Source organism: Chenopodium quinoa, unplaced genomic scaffold (assembly GCF_001683475.1).
Source record: "Chenopodium quinoa cultivar QQ74 unplaced genomic scaffold, ASM168347v1, whole genome shotgun sequence".
NCBI lineage: Eukaryota > Viridiplantae > Streptophyta > Magnoliopsida > Caryophyllales > Amaranthaceae > Chenopodium > Chenopodium quinoa.
In genome coordinates, this window is record NW_018743389.1 from 3477025 (window position 1) to 3504550 (window position 27526).

The 27526-nt window shown below is 37.0% G+C and overlaps 1 protein-coding gene across 1 annotated transcript; it reads left to right on the forward strand.

Annotated features, from left to right (window-relative positions):
- The first annotated feature begins 17562 nt into the window (after positions 1–17562).
- LOC110738437 (probable xyloglucan endotransglucosylase/hydrolase protein 32) lies at positions 17563–26744 on the forward strand. The gene is made up of 4 exons (XM_021918847.1): positions 17563–17974; positions 18739–18839; positions 24484–24701; positions 26026–26744. Exons 1-4 carry the CDS (start codon positions 17764–17766, stop codon positions 26396–26398), a joined length of 903 nt encoding a protein of 300 aa, XP_021774539.1. The 5' UTR covers positions 17563–17763; the 3' UTR covers positions 26399–26744.
- The last annotated feature ends 782 nt before the right edge of the window (positions 26745–27526 follow it).

Here is a 27526-nt window from a genome sequence, read left to right on the forward strand (position 1 = left end):
CAGAATTCAGAGGGTGAATTGGATTTCACCATGTCCGCGCCCGCGACATGGATTGCCGCGCCTGCGGCCCTTCGGAAGTTTGCGGTTCCTTTGGTTCTTTTTATTGTAAAATTGTAACAACGAAAGATATTATTTAGTTTTTCTCTCCTCCCCAAAGTTATTCTCTTCACACTTTATTTAAATAAACTTGCAATCTCTTCATCTAAATCTCTATCAATTAAGTTTTCCTTTGAGAATTTAATCATCTTACAACAAATCTTAGTGCAAAGATCATAGTGTCGTCTATTGTATCTCAAAGTAACTTTCCAGTTCAACCCAAGCAATGTTGTGAGGGAAATAATCACTTTAGGAAAGTGTTTAGACGCCTAAGACGAGTATCAAACATTGGAGACTTACGTGGTCGCATCTATTCTCATGTTCTTGTTGTTTTTCGTTGTCTTGGAGTAAGGCAAGTTATTATCTTTCACACTTGTAGTTTAATTCGTAATTTTTTTGTAATTTACTTTATTAAACTTGTTAGTGCTTGGTTTGTATTTTATTATTTGTAATTGAACATTGTTTTTATAGGGTTTGTTCCCACAAATTTGTAGTACTAGAAGTTTTGTACTAGGAAAACCTAACACGAGGAAGAGGGGGCACGCAAAAGGGAGAGGAAGGGGCGTGAAAAACAAAATGGAAAAAAGAGCAATAAGGAGAGGAATTGGAAGTGTGGTGGCAAGAAACCTTAATCGGCGGTGCTGTTGAGTGGACGAAAATCAAGGAACGAAGGAGAAAGAAGTATTGGTAGGAGTAGTGAAGGAACGAAGGAGGAGGCGGGTCTTTTTGGGCAGAGGCATTAATAATAGAGAGTGTAGACATCTACTTTTTGTCCCATATCCCGACAGGAAGTGATATGACAATAAATAATTAGATCTTTGTGCTAGATGGGAGTAAGGAATGTTTATGGACTACTAATTAATGCCTTAACACATAAATCCAACTAGCTTGACCCAAACAAAATAAACCAACGCTTGTTAATACTAAGCTCGATCAGAAATTAGGCCTATTCCCAAGATTAAACCTAATTTTGACGAATTTAGAAGCGTCTAGGTTAAAATCTAGGGCTGCTGCAGGAAAAACCGCGCGCAACTCAAGGAGTCGCGTTGGCCTAGCGCGCGCAACTTGTGCGTGACACCCATCGCAACCTTCAGAGATGCGCTTGCGGAAGATTCAGAATTTCATAAATATAATGAATCGAATCTTACCATAAAGCCACGCGCAAGACCAGAGGTTGTGCTGCCTTGTGTAGCGCAACCAAATCATTTGCGTGCAGCAGCCGCGCGCAACTAGTTGAGTTGCGCACGCCACCTGCTGCGACAGAATGTCCGAAACCCTAAACTTACCATTTCCTATTAATAGAGGTTCAATACGAGCTTTGAACAGACATAAATTAGCCTAAAAATGTCAGCAGTAACTTTATGAACTTATGCAATAATCATCCCTCTTGCCCTAAATTCTCACCCTTTAATTGTTTGTTCTTACGATGGAGGTTTCCGAACAAGAAGGAGTCCATAAGTGTTCTAAAAGACGATCTAGCAAGGAAAAGTGGTAAATTCCCGAGCACTTAGATAAATCACCTTTCTTTTCTTGCTTAAACAACTTTTAATTAATTAATTAGTGTTGTTTGGTCAGCTTAAATAAACTTTAATTAATTAAGTTCACATAATATTCTTGCGTTAATCAAGACAAGAATTTGAATAATTAATAGATTGTTTTATCACCTAAGCCAGGGAGAATATTGTTTATTTCTCGCTCCTTTCACGAATTTGAATAACAAAGAATAACGACATTCGTTGAAATGTAATCTTTATGTGATCAATGCTTGTAAATAAAATCAACTAACTTAGTTTTAGGTATCATGTTGTATATATTGTTTGGTGATGAAATTGTGGAAAAGGAAGAGCTAGTAGGGGTCGCGCTTGGACTAGAATAGCGATTCCTCCCTAAAAGGAACGTTATTTTAGTACCCTCGCTCCCGAACTCATTTCTGGTACAAGTAGATCAATTTGGGCATGGGTAAATTTATGATTCATGCTAAATATCCCTTGAACTCTACTTGGGAGAAAGGTATGAACGCAGTTTTTGAGTTTTCCTAAAACTCATTGGCGACTCCTTATTAGTTTCTTACAAAAAAAGCCTAATGATAGAATCAATTCTAATTCAAGGTCCCCTAAACAGTCAGAAAATCAAATCCTAACACACCTTGAAAAAGTGTAAAGTCCTAGGCTTTAAAGGGCCATGTGCATAGAGGAAGAGAATCCCTCGATGAGCACACCCTCCTCACAGTGGCGACTCCACTGGGGACTTAGAGGTTACAAGATTAGTTCTTAGTTATGGTTCAAGGTTTCCAACTTAGGTTACCTATGAGTTGTAACGAGGGCTAACTTGGATAATCTCTAGTTAGAGAGCGAGACTTGAACGCATAATATCTTCCTTTTTTCACGAAAGTAAAAGCTAAACAAGCAACATTGCATCATGCATAATCATAAGAACCTTCTAAACATTTGGGATTGACTCATTGACTAGGGGTCGCCAACACCAAGCTTCTATCCCAAAATCAATAACAATCATCCCACCCATATCGCCAACAAAATGTTGGGAGAGCTATGTCATGGGTCAACACATTGAGTGATTGATTCGTGCTTCGTTTCTTAAGATATGGTACCTTTGGACACCCAAAACCTTGACCTTAGAATGGCATTATATGCTTTAATGGTTTTCTCGTATGCTTATGTGATTACATGACTATTTGCGACGTGTATAAGGGGGTAAGTCGGGAACCCTTTCCCTCCCTCGAAATTTTTTGTAAATTTTTGCGCAAACATTTGTGGAAAATAAAATGCTATAAAAGATAGATGGCGATATATATAAAATACGTCGTATGTACAAAAATCGTATTTATAAAAAATAAAAAATATATACATTTTCCATAAAAAAAAAAAAAGAAAATACTTCTTATACACAATGGGATCAGGATGCTCGGCGACTCTCGGAAGGCTGCTGCACATCCTGCAAAATCCAAATCAAAGATTAATACACATTCATGTAATAACTTTGATGAAATAAAAAAAGAGAAGAAAGAAAATAAAAATTATTGCAACCATCCGATGATCACGGCATGACAAAGCCACGAGGGTCCTCTGATAAGCATCTTGAAAAGCTCAAAGGGTCCTCACCATTTCGTTCACAGTCTCCCGCGGAACCTGTTCCAAAAAAAAAAGGAAAGTTATAAAAACTTATATGATAGATAAAAATTTATGTACATGTGCGAAACAAAAATACCAACTTAACCATCTCTAAGACAAACGGTATGTCCTCATCCTCCGCTGCGAGAAGAGTCTCGTGAATCACCGAACCAAAAGCATCGGTATACGAGATCTCTGCCGTAGGAGGCACCTTACCACCCAGCTCAACCCTCTATAAAATAAAATAAAGCAAAAACAAACAAGGGGTCAATATCAGAACGTCGAAAAAACATAATAAAATCTAGAGAAAAAAGACTAATCAGAACAAAAGCTGGAAAAGGAGTCAACCTGGATGCAGAAAATGTGTGGTAAGAAGCACCAGGCAGCACTAGCTGCTCTGCTGGGTAACCAAGGATCGCTTGAGCTGAGATTCGGATGCAACATCCGAAGGGTCCACAGGAACCAAAGGCTCCTCGGACGAAAACTGCCAAACAATGCACTCGCCTAAAAACCACGCGTCCGTCCGGTGAAACAAGGAGAGTCTCTGATAGAGCGCCCGAAAACGGCAACAAACAACGCCTGCCCGGACAGCCTCAGAAACCCCCACGACCAAACCTCAAGGGCGGAGGTCGACCTACAAAACAACTTCATGTCAAAAATGATGACGACTAAAGCAAAATATGGACATATGTTTTTAAAACTATACTCACTGACGCACCAGTCGCCTAATGAATCCTCTGGCGCAAATCGCCGGCTGCGGTAGCTTGTTTCTTCCTTATTATGACCAAACGATGGCTAATAGGGAAGTGAGTCGGCCCAAGTGTCCTAGGGGCTAAGAAAGGCAGGTACGAATACCCCTAGGCCTAAAGAAGCTAACAAAACAAAATTAGCTTAAAAGAACAGTGGAAGAAAAATAAAAGATATAAAAAAAAGAGAAGGAATGAACACGCACCTCGAGAATACGGCCGTGCCATGAAAAGGAAATCCGGGCCACCTCAGTAGCTACCGCGGAATCCATCACCCAGGTCGCCTTGCCCATAGCAGTAAGCATATGGGCATACGACACCTCCGCCCAGCTTAGGTTACCCACTTGCTCTAACTCACTAAGGAAAATAAGTAACCCGATGGCGAAACGCTTTCCCCGATCACTCAGAATAGTGACGGAAAGAACGTGAGCAATGTATATCCGAGCTAGCTGCTTAGAAGTATACTGCCGGTAGACCTCATCAGCCCCAAACTCATCGGCAAGAACCGAGTACGGACAGGACTGCGCATACACGTGGAAGGTCGCCGTAAGACGATCCCCCACGAGATCACGCAGTCTCTCGTCTGATCCCTTCACGTTCTCCAAAATCACGGGCTAGCCTCCGAAAGGAAAACCTGTGATCATGGAGAAATCGTAAGGGGTAACCGTCATCTCTCCCCACGGGAAGTGAAAAGTGTTGGTGGAATCCCACCAAAGCTCCAACAACCCGCGAAGGAAAGCCAGTGACGCAGGCTGACTCGATAGATCCCAAAGAGCTGCCAGCTGGAGACCAACCCTCGAAAGCTTTATCACCTCCCTCACTACCTTAGGTAAGCTCTCAAACCGATCTCTCAGGTCACCCGAGCCAAACAAGCGCATGCTAGGCTCACTCTAAAAAAGGGAAATTCGATTATGACGGGTTCGAAAAGAAACAGAAAAAAGAAAAGTTAGAAAATAAAGATGCAAAGAAACTCACTATGCCGCGCCAACCCTGAATCGAAACATGGTGATCTGGGTCCCATTTAAGGACCTACGGATCCCAGTTGGGAGGAGCCTCCCAAACCACCTCCTCGTGATGACGTCGCTCAGCATCGACCCACGGCTCTCGGCCTTCCCCGCGAGCATGTGTCACCCTCTTTCGAGGGCGAACCGCCTCATCCGAAATTGGTCTTCCTAAGACCTCTTCGGCATTAACAAATAGGAGAGAGTCCATGCTATAATTGATGGGATTTCGAAAAATTACACGATTGAATATATTTTCTAAGTCCTAAAAGAAACATAAGGACGAATCCTAGACCCATTTCGGCAGCATAACGGCTGCAAAAAGGGCAAAACACTAAGTTGAATACCACCCAATACTTGGGGGCTACAACACCTGCAATTGAACTTAGTAAATGGGGGCTCAAACACCCACAAAGCCAACCTATACCAGTTCAACTAACTATTCTAAAGATTATTTTTATAAATCTTGAAAATTAATAGTTTGTAGATGAATAAAAATCATCCAAATATAGTTATCGTCTACCAAACAATCGTTTTGAAGCTTGAAAATGGCAAAAATATGAAAAAACATACATTTCGCACCATTTCTCGAAATCAAAATTTTCAAAATATGGTTCATGAGTATAATCGTAGGCATAACACTATTATTCATCTCATAAACAACAAGTATAACCAATTGAGCAAGCAAAACAACAAGATTCAAACTGAAAAATGAAGAAAAAAATGCAAAAAAAGGAACTTGAATGGGAACATGCTCATACAAGGTTCAATACTTAGCCATTTTTCATGAAATTTGTTGCAAAACACTCCTTAAACATAGCATAACAACATGGAACAAACAATTTCAAGAATTATGGACCGAATCGAAAACCCCCAAATTCGTAATTTAGGGTTCTTCGGTTTGAAATTCCCCTAAATTCGGCCAAAAACGAGCAAAAATAACAATAAAACTTACATTGGATTCTGGCAAACACGAGTGGGATGCTATATCTCTTTTCCTTGGCTTCAGAAAGCAACAGAAACCGAGCTTTGTAGAGAGAGAAATAGTTGAAAATGGCGAAAAGAGGAAGGAGAGAGAGCGAACTGAAATCGCCCTCTTCAATCTTCTTTTTTACTGTTTTAAATGTCGCGCACAACTCGCTAAGTTACGCGCGCTACAAGAAAAGTGGCTTTGGGCGACGACTTTGTGTAGCATGTGCGAAGACTAAAAATTTCGTGGCCTTAAAAGGACAGTTTGGGCGACAAATATTAATTTGTTGCCCAATATTGAGCATGGACAACAAATAAGTGCGTTTTGTTGCCCAAAGATAAATATTGGCGACGAAATATACTTTTGTTGCCCAAAATATTATTTTGTGCAACGATGTTTTTTCAGTCGTAGTCCATATCATCATATAGGGCAACGACATATTGAGTTCGTCGCCCAAAATATTGGAAAAAAAAGCGGAAATTTTTACACTGAAAATTTCACCACCAAATTTGAATTTCGAATAATCGCTAATAATAACACAAATTTTGCTCACCCATGTACCGCCACTACCCATATCAAATCCCATAATTATCTTTAGCATTCCTATATTCCTATGAGTTGTAACGAGGGCTAACTTGGATAATCTCTAGTTAGAGAGCGAGACTTGAACGCATAATATCTTCCTTTTTCACGAAAGTAAAAGCTAAACAAGCAATATTGCATCATGCATAATCATAAGAACCTTCTAAACATTTGGGATTGACTCATTGACTAGGGGTCGCCAACACCAAGCTTCTATCCCAAAATCAATAACAATCATCCCACCCATATCGCCAACAAAATGTTGGGAGAGCTATGTCATGGGTCAACACATTGAGTGATTGATTCGTGCTTCGTTTCTTAAGATATGGTACCTTTGGACACCCAAAACCTTGACCTTAGAATGGCATTATATGCTTTAATGGTTTTCTCGTATGCTTATGTGATTACATGACTATTTGCGACGTGAATAAGGGGGTAAGTCGGGAACCCTTTCCCTCCCTCGAAAATTTTTGTAAATTTTTGCGCAAACATTTGTGGAAAATAAAATGCTATAAAAGATAGATGGCGATATATATAAAATACGTCGTATGTACAAAAATCGTATTTATAAAAAATAAAAAATATATACATTTTCCATAAAAAAAAAAAAAGAAAATACTTCTTATACACAATGGGATCAGGATGCTCGGCGACTCTCGGAAGGCTGCTGCACATCCTGCAAAATCCAAATCAAAGATTAATACACATTCATGTAATAACTTTGATGAAATAAAAAAAGAGAAGAAAGAAAATAAAAATTATTGCAACCATCCGATGATCACGGCATGACAAAGCCACGAGGGTCCTCTGATAAGCATCTTGAAAAGCTCAAAGGGTCCTCACCATTTCGTTCACAGTCTCCCGCGGAACCTGTTCCAAAAAAAAAAGGAAAGTTATAAAAACTTATATGATAGATAAAAATTTATGTACATGTGCGAAACAAAAATACCAACTTAACCATCTCTAAGACAAACGGTATGTCCTCATCCTCCGCTGCGAGAAGAGTCTCGTGAATCACCGAACCAAAAGCATCGGTATACGAGATCTCTGCCGTAGGAGGCACCTTACCACCCAGCTCAACCCTCTATAAAATAAAATAAAGCAAAAACAAACAAGGGGTCAATATCAGAACGTCGAAAAAACATAATAAAATCTAGAGAAAAAAGACTAATCAGAACAAAAGCTGGAAAAGGAGTCAACCTAGATGCAGAAAATGTGTGGTAAGAAGCACCAGGCAGCACTAGCTGCTCTGCTGGGTAACCAAGGATCGCTTGAGCTGAGATTCGGATGCAACATCCGAAGGGTCCACAGGAACCAAAGGCTCCTCGGACGAAAACTGCCAAACAATGCACTCGCCTAAAAACCACGCGTCCGTCCGGTGAAACAAGGAGAGTCTCTGATAGAGCGCCCGAAAACGGCAACAAACAACGCCTGCCCGGACAGCCTCAGAAACCCCCACGACCAAACCTCAAGGGCGGAGGTCGACCTACAAAACAACTTCATGTCAAAAATGATGACGACTAAAGCAAAATATGGACATATGTTTTTAAAACTATACTCACTGACGCACCAGTCGCCTAATGAATCCTCTGGCGCAAATCGCCGGCTGCGGTAGCTTGTTTCTTCCTTATTATGACCAAACGATGGCTAATAGGGAAGTGAGTCGGCCCAAGTGTCCTAGGGGCTAAGAAAGGCAGGTACGAATACCCCTAGGCCTAAAGAAGCTAACAAAACAAAATTAGCTTAAAAGAACAGTGGAAGAAAAATAAAAGATATAAAAAAAAGAGAAGGAATGAACACGCACCTCGAGAATACGGCCGTGCCATGAAAAGGAAATCCGGGCCACCTCAGTAGCTACCGCGGAATCCATCACCCAGGTCGCCTTGCCCATAGCAGTAAGCATATGGGCATACGACACCTCCGCCCAGCTTAGGTTACCCACTTGCTCTAACTCACTAAGGAAAATAAGTAACCCGATGGCGAAACGCTTTCCCCGATCACTCAGAATAGTGACGGAAAGAACGTGAGCAATGTATATCCGAGCTAGCTGCTTAGAAGTATACTGCCGGTAGACCTCATCAGCCCCAAACTCATCGGCAAGAACCGAGTACGGACAGGACTGCGCATACACGTGGAAGGTCGCCGTAAGACGATCCCCCACGAGATCACGCAGTCTCTCGTCTGATCCCTTCACGTTCTCCAAAATCACGGGCTAGCCTCCGAAAGGAAAACCTGTGATCATGGAGAAATCGTAAGGGGTAACCGTCATCTCTCCCCACGGGAAGTGAAAAGTGTTGGTGGAATCCCACCAAAGCTCCAACAACCCGCGAAGGAAAGCCAGTGACGCAGGCTGACTCGATAGATCCCAAAGAGCTGCCAGCTGGAGACCAACCCTCGAAAGCTTTATCACCTCCCTCACTACCTTGGGTAAGCTCTCAAACCGATCTCTCAGGTCACCCGAGCCAAACAAGCGCATGCTAGGCTCACTCTAAAAAAGGGAAATTCGATTATGACGGGTTCGAAAAGAAACAGAAAAAAGAAAAGTTAGAAAATAAAGATGCAAAGAAACTCACTATGCCGCGCCAACCCTGAATCGAAACATGGTGATCTGGGTCCCATTTAAGGACCTACGGATCCCAGTTGGGAGGAGCCTCCCAAACCACCTCCTCGTGATGACGTCGCTCAGCATCGACCCACGGCTCTCGGCCTTCCCCGCGAGCATGTGTCACCCTCTTTCGAGGGCGAACCGCCTCATCCGAAATTGGTCTTCCTAAGACCTCTTCGGCATTAACAAATAGGAGAGAGTCCATGCTATAATTGATGGGATTTCAAAAAATTACACGATTGAATATATTTTCTAAGTCCTAAAAGAAACATAAGGACGAATCCTAGACCCATTTCGGCAGCATAACGGCTGCAAAAAGGGCAAAAAACTAAGTTGAATACCACCCAATACTTGGGGGCTACAACACCTGCAATTGAACTTAGTAAATGGGGGCTCAAACACCCACAAAGCCAACCTATACCAGTTCAACTAACTATTCTAAAGATTATTTTTATAAATCTTGAAAATTAATAGTTTGTAGATGAATAAAAATCATCCAAATATAGTTATCGTCTACCAAACAATCGTTTTGAAGCTTGAAAATGGCAAAAATATGAAAAAACATACATTTCGCACCATTTCTCGAAATCAAAATTTTCAAAATATGGTTCATGAGTATAATCGTAGGCATAACACTATTATTCATCTCATAAACAACAAGTATAACCAATTGAGCAAGCAAAACAACAAGATTCAAACTGAAAAATGAAGAAAAAAATGCAAAAAAAGGAACTTGAATGGGAACATGCTCATACAAGGTTCAATACTTAGCCATTTTTCATGAAATTTGTTGCAAAACACTCCTTAAACATAGCATAACAACATGGAACAAACAATTTCAAGAATTATGGACCGAATCGAAAACCCCCAAATTCGTAATTTAGGGTTCTTCGGTTTGAAATTCCCCTAAATTCGGCCAAAAACGAGCAAAAATAACAATAAAACTTACATTGGATTCTGGCAAACACGAGTGGGATGCTATATCTCTTTTCTTTGGCTTCAGAAAGCAACAGAAACCGAGCTTTGTAGAGAGAGAAATAGTTGAAAATGGCGAAAAGAGGAAGGAGAGAGAGCGAACTGAAATCGCCCTCTTCAATCTTCTTTTTTACTGTTTTAAATGTCGCGCACAACTCGCTAAGTTACGCGCGCTACAAGAAAAGTGGCTTTGGGCGACGACTTTGTGTAGCATGTGCGAAGACTAAAAATTTCGTGGCCTTAAAAGGACAGTTTGGGCGACAAATATTAATTTGTTGCCCAATATTGAGCATGGACAACAAATAAGTGCGTTTTGTTGCCCAAAGATAAATATTGGCGACGAAATATACTTTTGTTGCCCAAAATATTATTTTGTGCAACGATGTTTTTTCAGTCGTAGTCCATATCATCATATAGGGCAACGACATATTGAGTTCGTCGCCCAAAATATTGGAAAAAAAGCGGAAATTTTTACACTGAAAATTTCACCACCAAATTTGAATTTCGAATAATCGCTAATAATAACACAAATTTTGCTCACCCATGTACCGCCACTACCCATATCACATCCCATAATTATCTTTAGCATTCCTATATTCCTTTCTCACCTCCATCAAAAACTCATTCCTCAACAACCTTCTCGTTTAAATTATATCCAAAATTATAAATTATAAACTTCCTTTCTTCCATAATCTTTTTGAAACCCAGTGGTTTTATAGCCCTTTTTACTCCGTATCCCATTCTTGGATGAAGTGTGTTGAATTTGAAGAGGAAAAACAGCATCAAACTGCAATTATTTTCAGATTTTTACACAAATTTCAATCCGCAATAATCGAAGGTGAGCGTGAATATGGGCAATTATATCTATATTTTTTAGATTGACAATTACCACAAGTTCAAGGGATATAGATTTCTTACAGAATCATAATAATAATGAGAATTTTTCTTAATTGTTTTAATTGGGTTGGATATTAGCTTAGATTAGAGTCAATTTGATTCTAATATTTATATATATGTTAATGTTTGTTCACTTTTGTTATTAAGACTTAAAATTATGTTAATAAGAAGTTTTGAGGTACTTATTGTTTTTTTTTTAATTATTGTTGTTGGGAGTACAAATTCAATCACTCATAGTACTCCTTATAATTGAAGATAAGGGAACTAAGGTAAATCAATTCATTATCTGTTTTCTCTCTCTCTCTCTCTCTCTCTCTCTCTCTCTTTCTTCTTTTTTTTTTTTGGATAATTGTGGTTCGTAAAATTCAGAACTTTTGGTTATTATTATATATATATATATATATATATATATATATATATATATATATATATATATATATTTTAATTGATTGTCATACATGATGAGGCACGTTAATGGTGATTATTGGACCTTACAAATAGCAAATCAAAAGATGAATTATGAAGACTACAATTTTATGTGATGCGTTTTTTAATTGTTAATGGATCTTCAAATATATAGTTAGTGTAGGCTTTAATATTCTTGTAATTTTTTATAAATTTAGTTAGCCAGGATGATTACGGAGGAACTCCATTATTTTTTACTTTTGTAATTTTGATTATCTCATTTAAGAGATGAAATTATCATAAATCACATGATATCTGTATGCAGGTTGTATATTATGAATGTTATTCACAATAATTTTCTAACTAAGACTTGTTTTTGCATTTCTCTTAATTGGGATAACAAAATTGGATAGTAAAACAATCGTGTTAAATATATGAAGAATATATTGTAGAAAAATACAAAAAAAAAATAATATCAAAAACTCACATGCGCAATATATAGTCACAACTAAAATATATCGTTGCACAAAATATAAATGAGCGAAAAATAAGTGTTGCACATATTAGAATGATTTGGCCCATGTAGATGATTTGGGCGGCAAAATATTTAGTCCGCTGCACAAAAGTGTAAAGGCAACAACATATGGCAATGCCCAAACCTAATGCACACGTAGCACAAAACAGGCATTGGGCGAAGAAGATTATACCCGTTGCACAAAACAGCATGGGCGTCGACCCTTGGGCGACGACCCCACGACGAGTTTTAACTCGTTGTACAAAGGCTTGGGCGACGAAATCTAGGTTTTTGGCAACGGAATTTTTCGTTGCCCAAAGCAAATTTTCTTGTAGTGGCGTGACATACTAGCGCAACTCAGACACTTGCGCGCACCTGGCAAGCGCGAATTACTGAGTTGCGCGTGGATACTGGTCACTTAAATAAAAAACAGTATCCAGATTTTTATTTGTTTTAAATTTTTTCTAACGGTTTTATGCGTTGTTAGACGTAATAACGCGCGAATCATCAAAATCCTTTAAATTGCTTTGCATTTTGTAGTTTATTTTCTTCTTTGATAACTTTTTGCATCATCCTGCATGGACACCGTGCTTTGTGTCTGCCTCAAGCATACGTTTTGGATGTTTTTCGTGAAGCGTCTTAAAATATCCCGTAGTGGTGCTTTACGTAAGAGATTCCATACATAGTTTGGCATTTTCCTGTACTACCCTTTTAGAAATGTCACGTTTTTCGTATTTTGGTGTCCATAACAAAAATACCTTGTATCGTACAGCGTAAAATTGTATGGCGTATGTGTTGTGTAAAATTGCACTAGCAACGTGATCTGCCTCCCGTAAAAAACGGTGGAACTTCTGTTTTTGTTAAGGCGTTAGCTAAAACGAGTCGACGAGCGCGCCGAACCATCGGGGTCAGACGCCCCCCGTTGGAAGCAAATACGTTTAGCTAGGAAGCAATCTAGCTTTACCGGACAGTTAGGGTGTCCGTCCACCCCCTGTAAAAAGAGCGGCCCCTGCTGAAGCTGCACCCATTTAGACACGTGCCCCTAGTCCTGAGACGCGTGTTTTCATCTTGTGGACAAAACTGCTGAGAGAGTTGCCGATTTTATTCTCTCTCACTGGATTTGGATATGTGCCTCATGTATTTCTATCTTGTGGACATCGAGTATTGTTTTGGCAGCATATGTCAATCTTTTATTCAATTGTTAGGCTACAAATGCCGAAGCACCCCCATTTTCTCATATTTTACTTTTTTAAATTCATGGACTAGCTAGAGTTCCAATGATAGATCAAGGGACTTTAGACTGCCGATGACATATTGAGAGGGTATCAACCCCTTTTAATCTTCTTAAACCCGGTACCTTCTCATAACATGACATCACCCAAGATAGCCTTGACTTGTAAAAACATTCTATACTAGCAAAGGGTCAATCTAGATTCTTTAGTGCACTAAAACCAGAAAAAACCTTTTCTAGTCTTAGCAACTACTTGTCTTGAACACTTAGTGAATCGAAAATAATTTCGACATTCTCAACACTACTAAAAGATTCCTTATTCCTAAGGAACTTCGCAGAATGAGACTCGAATTAATTTCCTTGGCTACTTAGATAATTCTAGAATAGACGATGATCAAATACAATACTCATAATTAAATGTTGATAGAATTAATACAGAAAACCAATTGGTATCATATGAAATGTTTTTAAATACATATTAATTTGTTTTCTAATTACATTAATTAATTTTATTGATGTTCAAGTATATGCTTTCGTATATAGATGGTCAAACTCATGTATTGTATAGCTGTCAATTCGGGTATTTGGGTTGGGTTTGATTCGGGTCAATGTGGGTCGGGTCAACTCAGTTTGGGTTAATTCGGGTTTATAGCATTACCTAAGCGGGTCGAGTTAGGGTCAGGTCATGTTCGAGTCGGGTCACATTGGGTCATGCATCCTATAGGGTTTGGATCGATTTCAAGTCAGGTCAATAACAGGTCGGGTTGAATTTGAGTCGAGTTAGTAATAGATCAAGTTAAATTCGGGTTTTGACGGTTAGAACAGGTTTGAGTCAATCTCGATTCGGGTCAGGTTCGGTTCAGGTCAATAATTCATTGGTTATATTCTAGTCCGGTCATCTTTAGGTCGGGTCATGTTGGAGTTCAGATTTCAAATACTGGGGTTATTAGAAGAAAAAAAATATACTTGCTGACTGAATTAGCTAACAAAAAAAAAGTGTAACAAAAGGAGTTTATATATAAGAAAAATTAGAAATAATAATCCCAACTTTCATAAATTTTGGTAGAATAGTCCCAACTTTGGATTATTCTGGAATAATCCCAACTTTAAGGGTTCCTCTTTTTCTTCAATCCCAAAAATCGGTGACCGGTTGAATAGGTTAATTTTTTATTATTTTTTTAAAAAGTGACACGTGTCACATGTTAATTGGTTAAAAAAACTAAAAAAAAAACAAAAAAAAAACACCCAACGGTCTGAGCCAAACCGTTGACGCCAATAATTTGCCACCCCTCAACGCCGCCAGCCGCCCCAACTCCGCTGGTTTTCCCCTCCCCTCGCCTGACCGTCGCCCACTGTTACCCCTCCTCCCACCGGCTAATTGCCCAGCCACGCACAGAAACCCCTTTTCATTTTCTCTCTCCTCTCAATTGCCCCCGACGACCTGTGCGCCACCGCTCGCGAAACTCCCTTGGAACCCCTCCTCTACTCCCAAAAACACCTAACCCACCCCTGAAACCTCCGTTTTCCTTAGTGGATTTTTGGGGTTTTAACTGGTGGCTGCTATTTTGGGGTTTTGGGGATGCAATTTTGGGGTTTCGTGGCTGCGATTTTGGGGTTACAGTGGTTGCGTGGGGTTTTGGTGATCTCGGTGGTTGTGTGGGGTTTTGGGGAGGGGGGAAAACGGCGACTCAAGGGGTGGGGGAGACGCGGCGGGCTGGGTTGTAGTGGTGGAGGTTAGGGTGGATCGGTGGGGTGGCGGGCTGGGTTGTGGTGGTGGAGGTTAGGGTGGATCGGTGGGGGAAAGGGAAGCTAGGTGGTTTTCTGTATTTTTTTTTTTTTTTGTTTTAATTTTTTATTATTTTTGAACCAATTAGGACTTGACACGTGTCAAGTGACCTGATATAATAGGTTTTTGACTTTTCTTGACCAATTAAGGATTGAAAAAAAAAGAACCCCCCAAAGTTTTGATTATTCAAGAATAATCTAAAGTTGGGATTATTCTAGCAAAATTCATGAAAGTTGGGATTATTACTTCTAATTTTTCCTTATATATATTGGAATATCGTATAATGTTGCCATTAGAGTGTAGCTTTCCTAATATACTAAAATTCAGAGATCAACCCATGGCTATAATTCACCATTGCTAGGCCTGCTTGCCTTTCCCAGGCTCCCACTCTCAAAATCAAATTCTCACTGCCACTTTCTATCTTCAGCAAGGAGTGAGTAATCGGTCCAAATAAATTTCTAGTTCGAATTCTACTCTTAAATTTATGATCTAAATATTAAAGAAAATTTTGATATTTTCTACCATTAAAATAGACATTTACTACCTCTTTAATTTTATATTTTATTTTTTTACCACCCAAATCCCAAAATTATAGATATCACTACATGTTGCCTTATGTCGTTACTGTTTGCGTTAGTGGGGCCCAACCACCGTCTAGCCTCTCCTCCCTCCTCAGCCACCGTCACTGCTAGCCCCTCTCCCATGCCAGCGCCCAAACGATCCCCTGGCGTCGACGACCCCACCCCCCTTTTCCCCACCCACGATACGTCACCGGCGACATCGATCAATCTTCACTGTTGACATCAATCGTCATCGGCGACATCAATCTTCACTGCTAGCCCCCTTTCACCGCCCTTATTTCTCCTATTCACCGTCCCCGTTCAGGCCACTACCAAAACAGAGGCTATGGTGGTTGAATTTGGCCGCCAAATCCAGATCTAAAACAAACAAAACCAAATTCAACCTTCATAGCCTTGGTAAACCGATACCCCCTCCCCTTCCCCCACCCAAAGCGGGTTTTAGGGTTTTGTTTTCACCCATTTAGGGTGGTTTCGGGGCAGCGTGGGTGGGGGATATATAATGGAGGAGGTGGGGTGGCCGGCGTCTGGGGAATGTTTGGATACCGACATGGGGAGGGGGAGGTGCCTGGGAATTTTTTTTTTTAAGTTTTTTTTTTTTTTATTTTCTTGTTTTTTAATAAATTAAATTATTATTTAATGAAATAATAGGCCCCACTTAACGGAACCCTAATTGATTCTATTAAGTGGTAGCAATAACTATAATTTTGGGATTTGGGTGGTAGTAAATTTTTTTTTTTTTAAAAAAAAAAAAAAATGGAACAGGTAGCAAATGTCAAACATGGTCATTTAAGTGGTAGCAAATGTCAAAATTTCCAACATTAAATCTTTCTGTAAAAATTTGGGTCGCGTCAATAACAACTGGAATTGAATTCGAGTCAGGTTAGTAGCAGGTTGGGTTAAATTCGGGTTTTGATGGGTTAAAACAAGTTTGGATCAATCTCGGTTCAGGTCGGGTTTGGTTTAGGTCAATAATTTATGGGTGATATTCAGGTCAGGTCATTTCCAGGTCGGTTCATGTTCAGGTTCGGGTCTCAAATTCTCGGGTTAACTCTGGTCTAGAGTTGGTTTCAGGTTGGGTCATATCGGGTTCGGGTCACCATTTTTCCTGGTTCAAAAAGGTTGGTTCATAATCGGTCGGGTAAATTTTTCGATTGGGTTAGCTTTTGACAGCTCTAGTTATATGGAGTAGAATGTAGGAGCAATTATGGAATTATTTTAACACCCACTCGGCCACTCAATAAGATATAGTCGTATCATCTCCAGTCTCCACATGCTGCGACGCATTATAAATGTGAAGAAGGAGATGATGTATTTAAACTCGGGTGTTAGATAGATAGTTAGACACCGTAACGCTCCTACATCATCAGCATTAACATATACAATTAGTCAATTACACACCACACATCGCCAGATTGCCCCCCAATCCAAGCATACTACGCACGGATGTATGATTGGCGTGACAAATACAAAGCCAGTATAATATATGTGCCATACGAAGTATCTTCCAAAATTGAATTCACCGATCTAGAGTTGAAAATGAAATCAAGAAAAGATCACATGATGTAATTTTGTCTAAGATGTCCGTACCTTCCAACTAGCCATTGAAAGAAAACAAAATAAATCATTTGTCTATTGATCCAATCAACCAATAAGTATTTAATTTGAATCAATTGATAAAGGAGGATGTTCTAACTTAGCCATGATCCCGTTTTCAAAAATTTAGAATAAATATGTTGCATGAGAGAATCAACCAATAAGTGTTTGGATTTGTTGGTAAGGGAGATGTTCCGGCTTAGCCATGCATGGTCACTTGTTCAATACTTGAAAACGAATCTGTACATTTTAGGAGAGTTTTTTCCTAAACTGAGATGTGACTAAGCTCAAATTCAGATTAGTCCGAATCTAATTAGGCTCAACATTACTTGATAGGCGGGTATGCATGCTTGCATAAATTAAATAAAACTATTCATCTTGTCATAATTTGTCTAAGATGGGGCCTGCCAAAACTTAATATTGATTTATATGGACTGTAAGCTTGCGGCCATGCTTTTTCATTACTACTCACACACACACCGACATCTCACTCCCACTCACACGCACACTCACTCCATATTTATACACTCAAACAACAAGAACCAAATCAAATCAAAATCTTCATTCTCATTTTTATAAATAACATACAATTCTTTCACCATATATTATTTTCTCTCATTTATAATATTGTTAATAATAATAGTAATAATAGTATGATTATTGAGAAATTCTTCTTCTTTTGCCTTCTATTTTTGGTCCATTGTACCAATAGCATTGGTTCATCATGGCCACCATCTCCTGGTTACTATCCTAGTAAGATGTTTAGGTCTTTTAGATTTTGGAAAGGTTATAGAAATTTATGGGGTCCTCAACATCAAAGGCTAGACCAACATGCTTTGACTATATGGCTTGATCGAACTTCAGGTGATTACAATTCTTCTCTATACATGTTTTATGTTCATCTTGTACGTTTACTTAAATCCTAAACAACCATTTAAGAGCGATTTGCCGTGTTCATGAGTTCGAGTTTCATTTCTACCGGCTATAAGCTTACTGGTGTTTAAGTTATTTTAATTAATACGGAGTACTTTGTTTGTTCATCTTCTCTATATATAACGTCCCTTTTATTCCTATGTCATTGTTTTCTGACTTCTTGTTATTCAGTTATGTTGATCGATGATGCATTTTAAACTATTAACGTGACATATGATTGATAGAAAATCTAATTTTGTTCACAAGCACTGTTATAGCTTTTGTGAGCATAGTTATCTACAATAAGCTAGGAATTACATATGACATGAAACGAATATTGCACTAGACACGTCTATATATATACTACTTTATGTTATGTCATACTTGTTTTGTGCTACTACATAATAATGTTCATACTCCATATTAACAATAATGTAATTTATTTTGTAGACAGACAACTAAATCTGAGCAAAGGAATTGACATGTGATAGATATTATAATTATGATAACATTTGTCGCAGAAGGATAATAACTGTATATATTTTGTATCCTTATCGTACTAGGTTTACAATATTTTGTAAAACTCTATATATATTGATCAATGGTACACAATTATTATCCCAATTTACGACAAATATTATCATAACTATAATATCTATCAACGTGTTTTAAAGTTTGTTTCTAATTACTATGCTATATATATTTGGTACGTATAGGAAGCGGGTTCAAGTCGGTTCGCCCGTTTAGATCCGGGTATTTTGGTACATCAATCAAGTTGCAACAAGGGTACACTGCTGGAGTAATAACAGCATTCTATGTAAGATTATTCAACTTACTAAAACTTGCTTAATAATTGATTGCTAGCTGCATTATTAATAATTATTGTTAATGCAACTCCTTAATTAAACATCACAATCTAAGTGGGATTACTTTATCACACAATAAACTTTGATTTTGTTGGTATTATATTTGTCAGTTTGCCAATTTATGTAATTCTCACTTACAAAGTCACAAGTGTCAAATTATATATAGTAATACATTATTCATAAATTAAGTTTATTAGTATTATTATTTTATTTTATTTTTTGTTATTTTGAGGATTGGTTTGGTCCCCTTTGTAATTTGTAATACGTACAAATTAAATTAAGATTCTTGCTTTAGTCCATACCATTGTTTTACGTACATCCACCCATCAAAAATATAAAATTAAAATTCTTATATCCAAAAAAAAAATATATATATATATATCCACTATAAAACTTAATCATGAGCCGTTCCACGACAAATTAAACAACCTACAAAGAATAATTTCTGATTTGGAAATTCCATTTCATATATAATTCTGTCGGTTTAATTTATTAGATATTTCTTTTTTTTTATATATAAAATTAAAGTTAGATTTAATAAGTTGTACTAAAAAGTACGTAGAACAATTATCAGTCTATTTCCACATTAGTTAAGATTATTTAATTTTATAATGTTACACGTACGTACTATTCATTATTGTTACAAAGTATATTACTTGATTTACCAACTCTTTATAAGTTTGATAATTTTGTCTTAAAATAAGGTATTAAAATCTTGTGTACTAGCTATATATATACTCGATGTCTAGATGCAATTATGAGCTACTTGTACGACCAAGGGACATGTTGTGCTTTATTAGGTCATGTTTAGGGGTGGGACATCGGTCTGGCAGTTCGGTTTGACCTCAGTTTTAAACGGTTTCGGTTTGAAACGGTTCGGGTTAAAACGGTTTCATTTAGACGGCGGGTCGGTTCAGTTCGGTTTTGATTAGTCACAGGTCGGTTCGGTTTCAGTTTATTTTTGTACGATTTAAATTCGGTTCGGGTCATAAACGGTTCGGTTTATAAACAGTTCGGGTCATAATCAGATCGGTTAGAAACGGGTCGCTTCAGGGGCGGATTTACTCGGGTCAATGCCGGTTCGGTTTTTAAACGGTTCGGTTAATAATCGGGTCGGTTTGAAACAGGTCAGTTCAGGGGCGGGTTTACCCGGGTCAATGCCCGTTCGGTTTATAAACGGTTCGGGTCATGATCTGACCGGTTTGAAACGGATCGGTTCAGGGGCGGTTTTACCGGGTCAACGTCGGTCCGGGTTCATATCGGTTCGGGTCATGAACGGATTATTTTGAAATAGGTCGGTTCAAGGGCGGGTTTACCCGAGTTAATGCTAGTTCGATTCATATCGGTTCGGTTTATACTCGGTTTGGTGCTAAAATCGTTCGGGTTAGTTTGGTAATCGGTTAATTGGATCGGGTTGAAATCGAGTTCTAAAAAGTGGTTTTGACCAGTTAGCGCATTTTGTTTTATATCAAGTTGGGACTAATATTTCCATTTCATTAGCGGGTCGGCATAGGTTGGTGAAAAAAATAATGGATCGAGTAGAAATTGGGTTTTAAGAGATTTTTGACCGGTTAGCTATTTTCGTTTTATATAAAGTTGGGACTTCGTCACTTTATTTTCAGACATCGGATTATATACAATTACACAAATCTTCATTTATTCAATTATTCTATATCATGTTAATATGTTATTTTTCAAGTTTGGTTATACTCTTGTTGTTGTTTATTCGATATTATCATATTAGTCTATTACAAATTTATAATGTATTAATGTATTATTGTTTCATTATTAAATATATATTATTAGGTTATCAGCTTCTTGTTGGATTGTTTTAGATATCGTGTCATGACCATGTTTTGATGAGTTGCTACTTTGAATACGATAAATCGATTCAGATATCAGATTATATAGAATTACATAAATTCTCATTCATTCTATATAATGTTAATGTGTTATGTTTCAAATTTGGTTATAGTCTTGTTGTTGTTTATTAAATATTAGTCTATTACAAATTTATAAGGTATTAATGTATTACTGTTTCATTATCAAATATTATCAGGCTATCAGCTTCTTGTTTTAATTGTTTTAAAGATCGCGTCATAACCATGATTTGATGAATTGGTACTTTGAATACGATAAATTGATAATTGATATTGTAATAAACTAATAATTTAATGTTACAGAACTATATTTGGATGTTTAATTAAAATCACGATTATTTAATTTCCCATTAGTCTAATAAAGTAATAATTGACAATTGTTTGTAACTATTCCATAATTTTGGTGTTAAAGTTATATTGCTGAATTACTTTGTTGTCTTACCCTCTCTAATTACCTTTTAAGATTACGTGCCTACAAGGCTGCAACATATATATGTTGCAACTTGCAAGTTAAAGAAAACGGGTGGGGAAGTAGAAGTATTCAATTAGATCGATCATCAACTGTTTTAAGTTTTAATAATCAGATACATTTATCGATTATCTATACATACCAATGATAGTATGATACCAATCGTACCATACATTATTATTTATTACATATACTGATATACATATAACTAATATACATTAAATATGTCATATTGAATCAATTCCAATTTCCAAACATTTGTGTTTCTTACAATTTATAAGTTACATAAAGTTAAGAGTACAGTAGTGTTTTTATTAGTACGTAGCTATGAATAAAAAAAAAACATACTATCCAAATCCATTATCCCATGATCCGTGTCACCGTCTTATATTAAATATCAGCCATTGATTTGCATGTCATCTAATGGCCTATCATCGCACACATTCCAATTCACGATCCGTGTGTTTTCTTTTCCACCAATCAGATCACTCTTATCATTGTCTCTTTAGTACTCTTTTTGATTTCTCTCTCGTTTTCTTAATCCTCTTCTGTAATATTATCAATTTTTTGAAGCCATGGCTGCTAATATGCTCACTGCTCTCTCGTTTTCTCTCTCATCTCCTCTTCCTTCTTCCTTTCTTCTTCTTCCTTCTTCTCCCTTCTTCCGTCTATGTTCTCCTTTCTTCCATCTCGTTTCTCCGTCTCCGTCCACCGGCACCACGCACGACGGTTTTTATGGTCAAATTCGACCACGAAACTCTAGATCTAGTTGTTTCATGATTGAATTTGGCCTTTTAAAACCAAATTTGAGGCCAAATTCAGGATTAATATATAAGGTGTTTTCGTTCTTCCTTTTTTTATTTTCTGTTTTTCTTTTTAATTTTTTTTCAAGTTGTGGGCAACGAAGGGGGCCGAGTTAGGGTGGGTGCGGCGGCGGTTAGACTGGGTTCGGGTGGGTGGGGAGGGAGGATTTTTCGAGGGAGGGAGGGAGTTTTATGGTGGGTGAGCAATTAGAGTGAGTTGGGGGGTTTCGAGGATGTTGGGTTTCGTGGGGGTGGGTGGGGTGGGGTTACGGTGGGTTTGGGTTTTTTTTCGATTTTTTTGTATGGGGTGGGGTGGGGTGTGTTACGGTGACGGTGGTGGGTGTGGTTGGGGTTGGGTCTGTTTTTTTTTTTTTTTTACAGTGACGGTGGTGGGTGGGGTGGGGTGGGGTTTGTTAAGGGGGTGGGGTGGGGTACGTTACGGTGATGGTGGTAGGTGGGGTGGGGTATGGGTCTGGGTTTTTATTATTTACGGTGACGGTGGTGGATGGGGTGGGGTAAGGTTTGGGTCTGGGTTTTTTTATTTACGGTGGGTGGTGGGGTGGGGTGGGGTGGGTTACGGTAATTATGGTGGGTGCGGGGGTGGTGTTAGGGTGGGTCTGGGTTGACGTTGGTGGGGTGGGGGTGGGTTACGGTAACGGTGGTGGGGTGGGGGTGGGTTACGGTAACGGTGGTGGGTGGGGGTAGTGTTAGGGTGGGTCTAGGGTGATGGCGGGGGTGGTGTTAGGGTGGGTTACGGTGGTGGGTGGGTGGAGGGTGGTTGGATTGGGTGGGTGGCCAAATTTTTTCATTTTTTTATTTAATTTATAACTCCTAATTTAGTTATACAAGAATATAATTTTAATTTTATAATAGCAAAAAAATCTACAAATTTAAATCAATAATTATATGTAAAAAAAATTGTATAGTTAAATTACATTAAACATCAAATATATTTCGTGGAATTCTAACAAATTGTTAAAGGCTGCAAATAGTTCAATTTGAATGGAACGGGTTGTAAACGGTTCGGTTTAAATAGTTTGTAATCGGATCGGTTTAAACGGGTTACGGTTTGAAAATAGTTCGGTTTAAACGGTTTAATGGGTTATAACAGTTCGGTTTAAACGGTTAGCGGGTTGTAAATGGTTCGATTTAAACGGTTTTTTCCTACGGTTTAAACGGTTTCGGTTTATAAACGGTTCGGTTTAAACAGTTAGCGGGTTAACATTAATCGGTTCAAACGGTTTCGGTTTATAAACGGTTTGGTTTGTTATTGGTTTACGGTTCGTAACGGGTTAACATTAATTGGTTCGGTTCGGTTTCGGTTTGACATTATACGGTTCAGTTCGGTTTTCGGTTTAAAATTAGCGGGTTATAAACGGTTCGGTCCGTGATGGTTCGGTTCGGTAACGGACGGTTTCACGGTCGGTTTGAAAAGTCCCACCCCTAGTCATGTTCACTTTACTTTATTTTTGCTGAACTGAAATTAATTTTACTAAACTGAAATTATTTTTGCTGAATTTAAATTATTTTTACTGAACTGAAATTAATTTTGCTGAACTAAAATTAATTTTATTGATTCTCTATTATATTTCTTCTCTAGTGTTATTGATTTTAATTGAACTGAAATTATTTTTACTGAACTGAAATTATTTTTACTGAACTGACATATTTTTACTAAACTGAAATTATTTTTACTGAATATCATTTTTTTATGGTTAACTGAACAGGTGTTTAGTCATATACTCATATATATGCTTGACTCAGTGTGTGCATTATGCGTTATAAACTTATAATACATATGAAGTACTTTCGTATAATATATGTGTGTTTTTAAACACACTAACATACATAAGGATAGTCGGGTACCCTTAGATGTCTCAATTCAATTGCTGCTTAAATTTATCAATCCAAAATAGTTTTATACGGGCCTTTTCACTAAAAATAATAAAAATAAAAAATAAAATAAAAAAATAAAATAAAAGGAAAGATAAATTAATTATACTACATTATTTGAGAGAATATGAGAATATTTGTCGTGCCTTTCTCATTAACGATTAACCAATATATACAAGAGTATTCTAGGTTAAACTAAGAATGGTTAAACTAGGAAACTATACATAAGATAATTACCAAAGATAATTACAAAACAATAAACACATAAATAGATTATATACATAATTGACTAGCTAGATCATTGAGCATATTTATTTCATCCTAGGCATCCGACATAATGAATGCAATAGTTAAAAACAGTTGAATGGTGTAATGCAAGTGTGGCCCAAATCAGATCATGAACGATATCAATATCAATATAAAGATCAAACTATTACACCCATCCTATGATCGGTCCAAATTTTATAATCTTATTAATAAAAAAAGTAATTTGAACTAGTAACGTGACATTTAACATAGTATAATATTTACGAGATGATGGTATTCGCAGCTTTCCAACAACGAGGCGCATCCAGGGCACCATGATGAAGTAGACATGGAATTCTTAGGGACAACCTTTGGAAAACCTTATGTGTTACAAACAAATGTATACATAAGGGGAAGTGGAGATGGCAATATTATTGGAAGAGAGATGAAATTCCATCTTTGGTTTGATCCAACTAAGGGATTTCATCATTATGCCATTTTTTGGAGCCCTAAAGAAATCATGTGAGTATATTTTTACTTTTCATACTGTATATATATATCACCGCCCCTTCCTAAAAATAGAGTTATTATTATTACTAGGATATATATTTGCTTTATTATTGTTATTATTTTGTAGAATAATTGCATTAATTAGATTATGGAGTCTATTTTATTTTTAATTTCTCTTTCTGACTTTTGCATTCATCACCATTATTTTGTTTTTGGTAGTTGGGATCTAGCTGGAATTTAGGGGCAACACTTAATTGGAGTTATTAAGGAGTAACTATTGTTTTCACTCTTTTTACATCTTTTTGATAGCTTCAATTTGCACTATAATACTATTATACTTACAATAATAATAAATCTCTCTGATATGATGAATGATATTTATAGATGAATAAATAGGTTCAAAGTGAAAAACTAGTGAATCACAGACGACAATCTATTTTCAATTTTTCATCACTAAATATCAATTTGATTAAGTTGGTTTTGATCAATAAAAATTTTATATTTAGTCTTGACTAATTTATTCCAAGTATTTTAAATTTTAATGTCCAATTAATGATTCTCTTCGAATTTATTTCAAAGAAATATACATCAAGTTTAGTGGTAGCAAGAGTCTTCTCTTAAGACTAAACAATTCAATTGATGTATATTGTTGAAAACATAGGTGCATGCATATTGAAAAATACTAGCAAATCACTAAGGATTAAAGGTAATGTGTTTTGGTCACCATATTTTCACTTAATTTGAAAAAATTAAGTAGTTAAGATAAGATATGTATAGGGAAAATAAATTTGAATAAGTTTTTGTTACCCAAGTTCAATTTATAAAGAAAGTAAATTTTAGAAAGGTCTAATAAGTTAAGATATTTAATTAGTTTTAGTTAAAATCTACTCCGTAGTAAATATATATGTACATCCTAATATTTAATTTTATGAAGTAAAAGTCAATTTGATAAGTAAAAATCAATTTTTATAAGTAAAATTTAGTATTAATTAGTAAAATAACATGTTTTTATTATTATTATTCATTTTATATCCTTGTTAAGAGTGTCAAATATTAATGTGATTTGACTAGACCCGACTTAACGTAAAAGTGACATACTCTAAAATTTGATTTACCTGGCCATAATAATTTAGCATGACTCAAACCCGAATTAGATCCCACCTGAACCCAACCCAATGACCAATTGAGATCACCTCCAATAATCTAGTTATAACATCACATGCAACTTGTGTTGATCTAACTTAATTATGACAGTGAATATGCATATAGTACATAAAGTTCATTTTTCAGTACATGTATCAGAATCATTTTGTTTTTTTCCCATTATTGTACACAGATTTTTGGTAGATGATGTTCCCATAAGAAGATATCAAAGAAAAAGTGATGCCACATTCCCACTAAGGCCAATGTGGGTGTATGGCTCAATATGGGATGCCTCATCATGGGCAACTGAAGATGGTAAATACAAAGCAGATTATAGGTATCAACCATTTGTAGGTCAATTCACCAATTTCAAAGCTGGTGGTTGCTCCGCCTACGCCCCCCTCCATTGCCGCCCGGTTTCCGTCTCTCCTTATCGTTCTGGTGGCCTTACACGTAAGCAATATTACGTCATGACATGGGTTCAAAGACACTACATGTTCTATGACTATTGCAGGGACCGTAAAAGAGATCATTCACTCACACCAGAATGTTGGTTACGTCGTTAAGAATATGAATTTTGTAAACATTCAATCAATCTGTATTTCCTATATTCTACCACATATAAGTTGCATTAAATGTATTTTATACGCTTCGTATGAAATTTTAATAATGCACTAAATATTTCTTTAGTGTACGGCCGTTTCTTTGTAATTTGTACACCCCATATATACAAGTTTATGAGAAAACGTTTCTTGATTACCGACAAAATCTTTGTTCATTAAAATTGGTGATCGTAAGTACATTAGAGTACATCAATAATGAACAGCACTTCGTAAATAATTTGTGTCGGCATGGTGTACACGATATTGTCTTTTATGTAAGGGCCAATCTTTGTACTTGGGTACATTTTTCATGTATGCGTTGGTCGATGAGAAATTACTCATAACGATTCGACCATATTTACACCACTTTAAAAAAACAATTTGGGTTATAATTTACTTCCTCTGCTTATTTTTGTTCTTTTTATGAGAGAGAGAAAAAAGTAAAATACAGATTGAACAAAAAGAAATCATGTGAGTAATCTACAAAAAAACAATGACACTTTCTTCTTCTTTTTTTCTTTTTTTTTTTTGGACATAATATGATATAGCAAATGACTAAATGCTAAACTTTGTCATAAATTGCGTGCCTTTCAATATACTAGTGGTTATAAATTGTTTAAGAGCTTAGTAATTTAAAAAAAAAAAAAAAAAAGAAAGAAAAACTATAGAGACTAATGATTTACTTTATCATGTCACTAAAGTAAAACATTTATACTCCCTCCGTGTTTTAATAAGTGATACAAGATTGGTACATAGTTTTAGGTAATTTAATTGACTTAAATAAAATAAGAGGTAAGTGGGGTAGTTAGTGTATTAAAAAATTATAAAAGAAAGATAGTGTGGTTAATAATTTAATGAAAAGTAATGAATGAGAAAAGAGATATATAATAAAAAAAAAAGTAGTGGTTTTAGGTTGGGACCATGAGATGAAAAAGACATAATATGTAAATGTAGTTTTTTGACAAAAAATGAAATGTAACACTTATTATAACACGACTGGATTCAGTAAGTATAACACTTATTAAAACACGAAGGGAGTAGCAGTAATTTGGTGTACAAAGGTAGATTGTTCAACCACAAATTCTTCAAAAA

What these genes read in the sequence shown, in the direction of transcription:
- LOC110738437 (XM_021918847.1), top strand. Translation starts at nt 17,764, where the DNA reads ATGATTATTGAGAAATTCTTCTTCTTTTGCCTTCTATTTTTGGTCCAT. An exon ending in ATGGCTTGATCGAACTTCAG is followed by an intron (nt 17,975 to 18,738) that starts GTGATTACAATT and finishes TGGTACGTATAG; the next exon opens with GAAGCGGGTTCAAGTCGGTT. An exon ending in GAGTAATAACAGCATTCTAT is followed by an intron (nt 18,840 to 24,483) that starts GTAAGATTATTC and finishes TGGTATTCGCAG; the next exon opens with CTTTCCAACAACGAGGCGCA.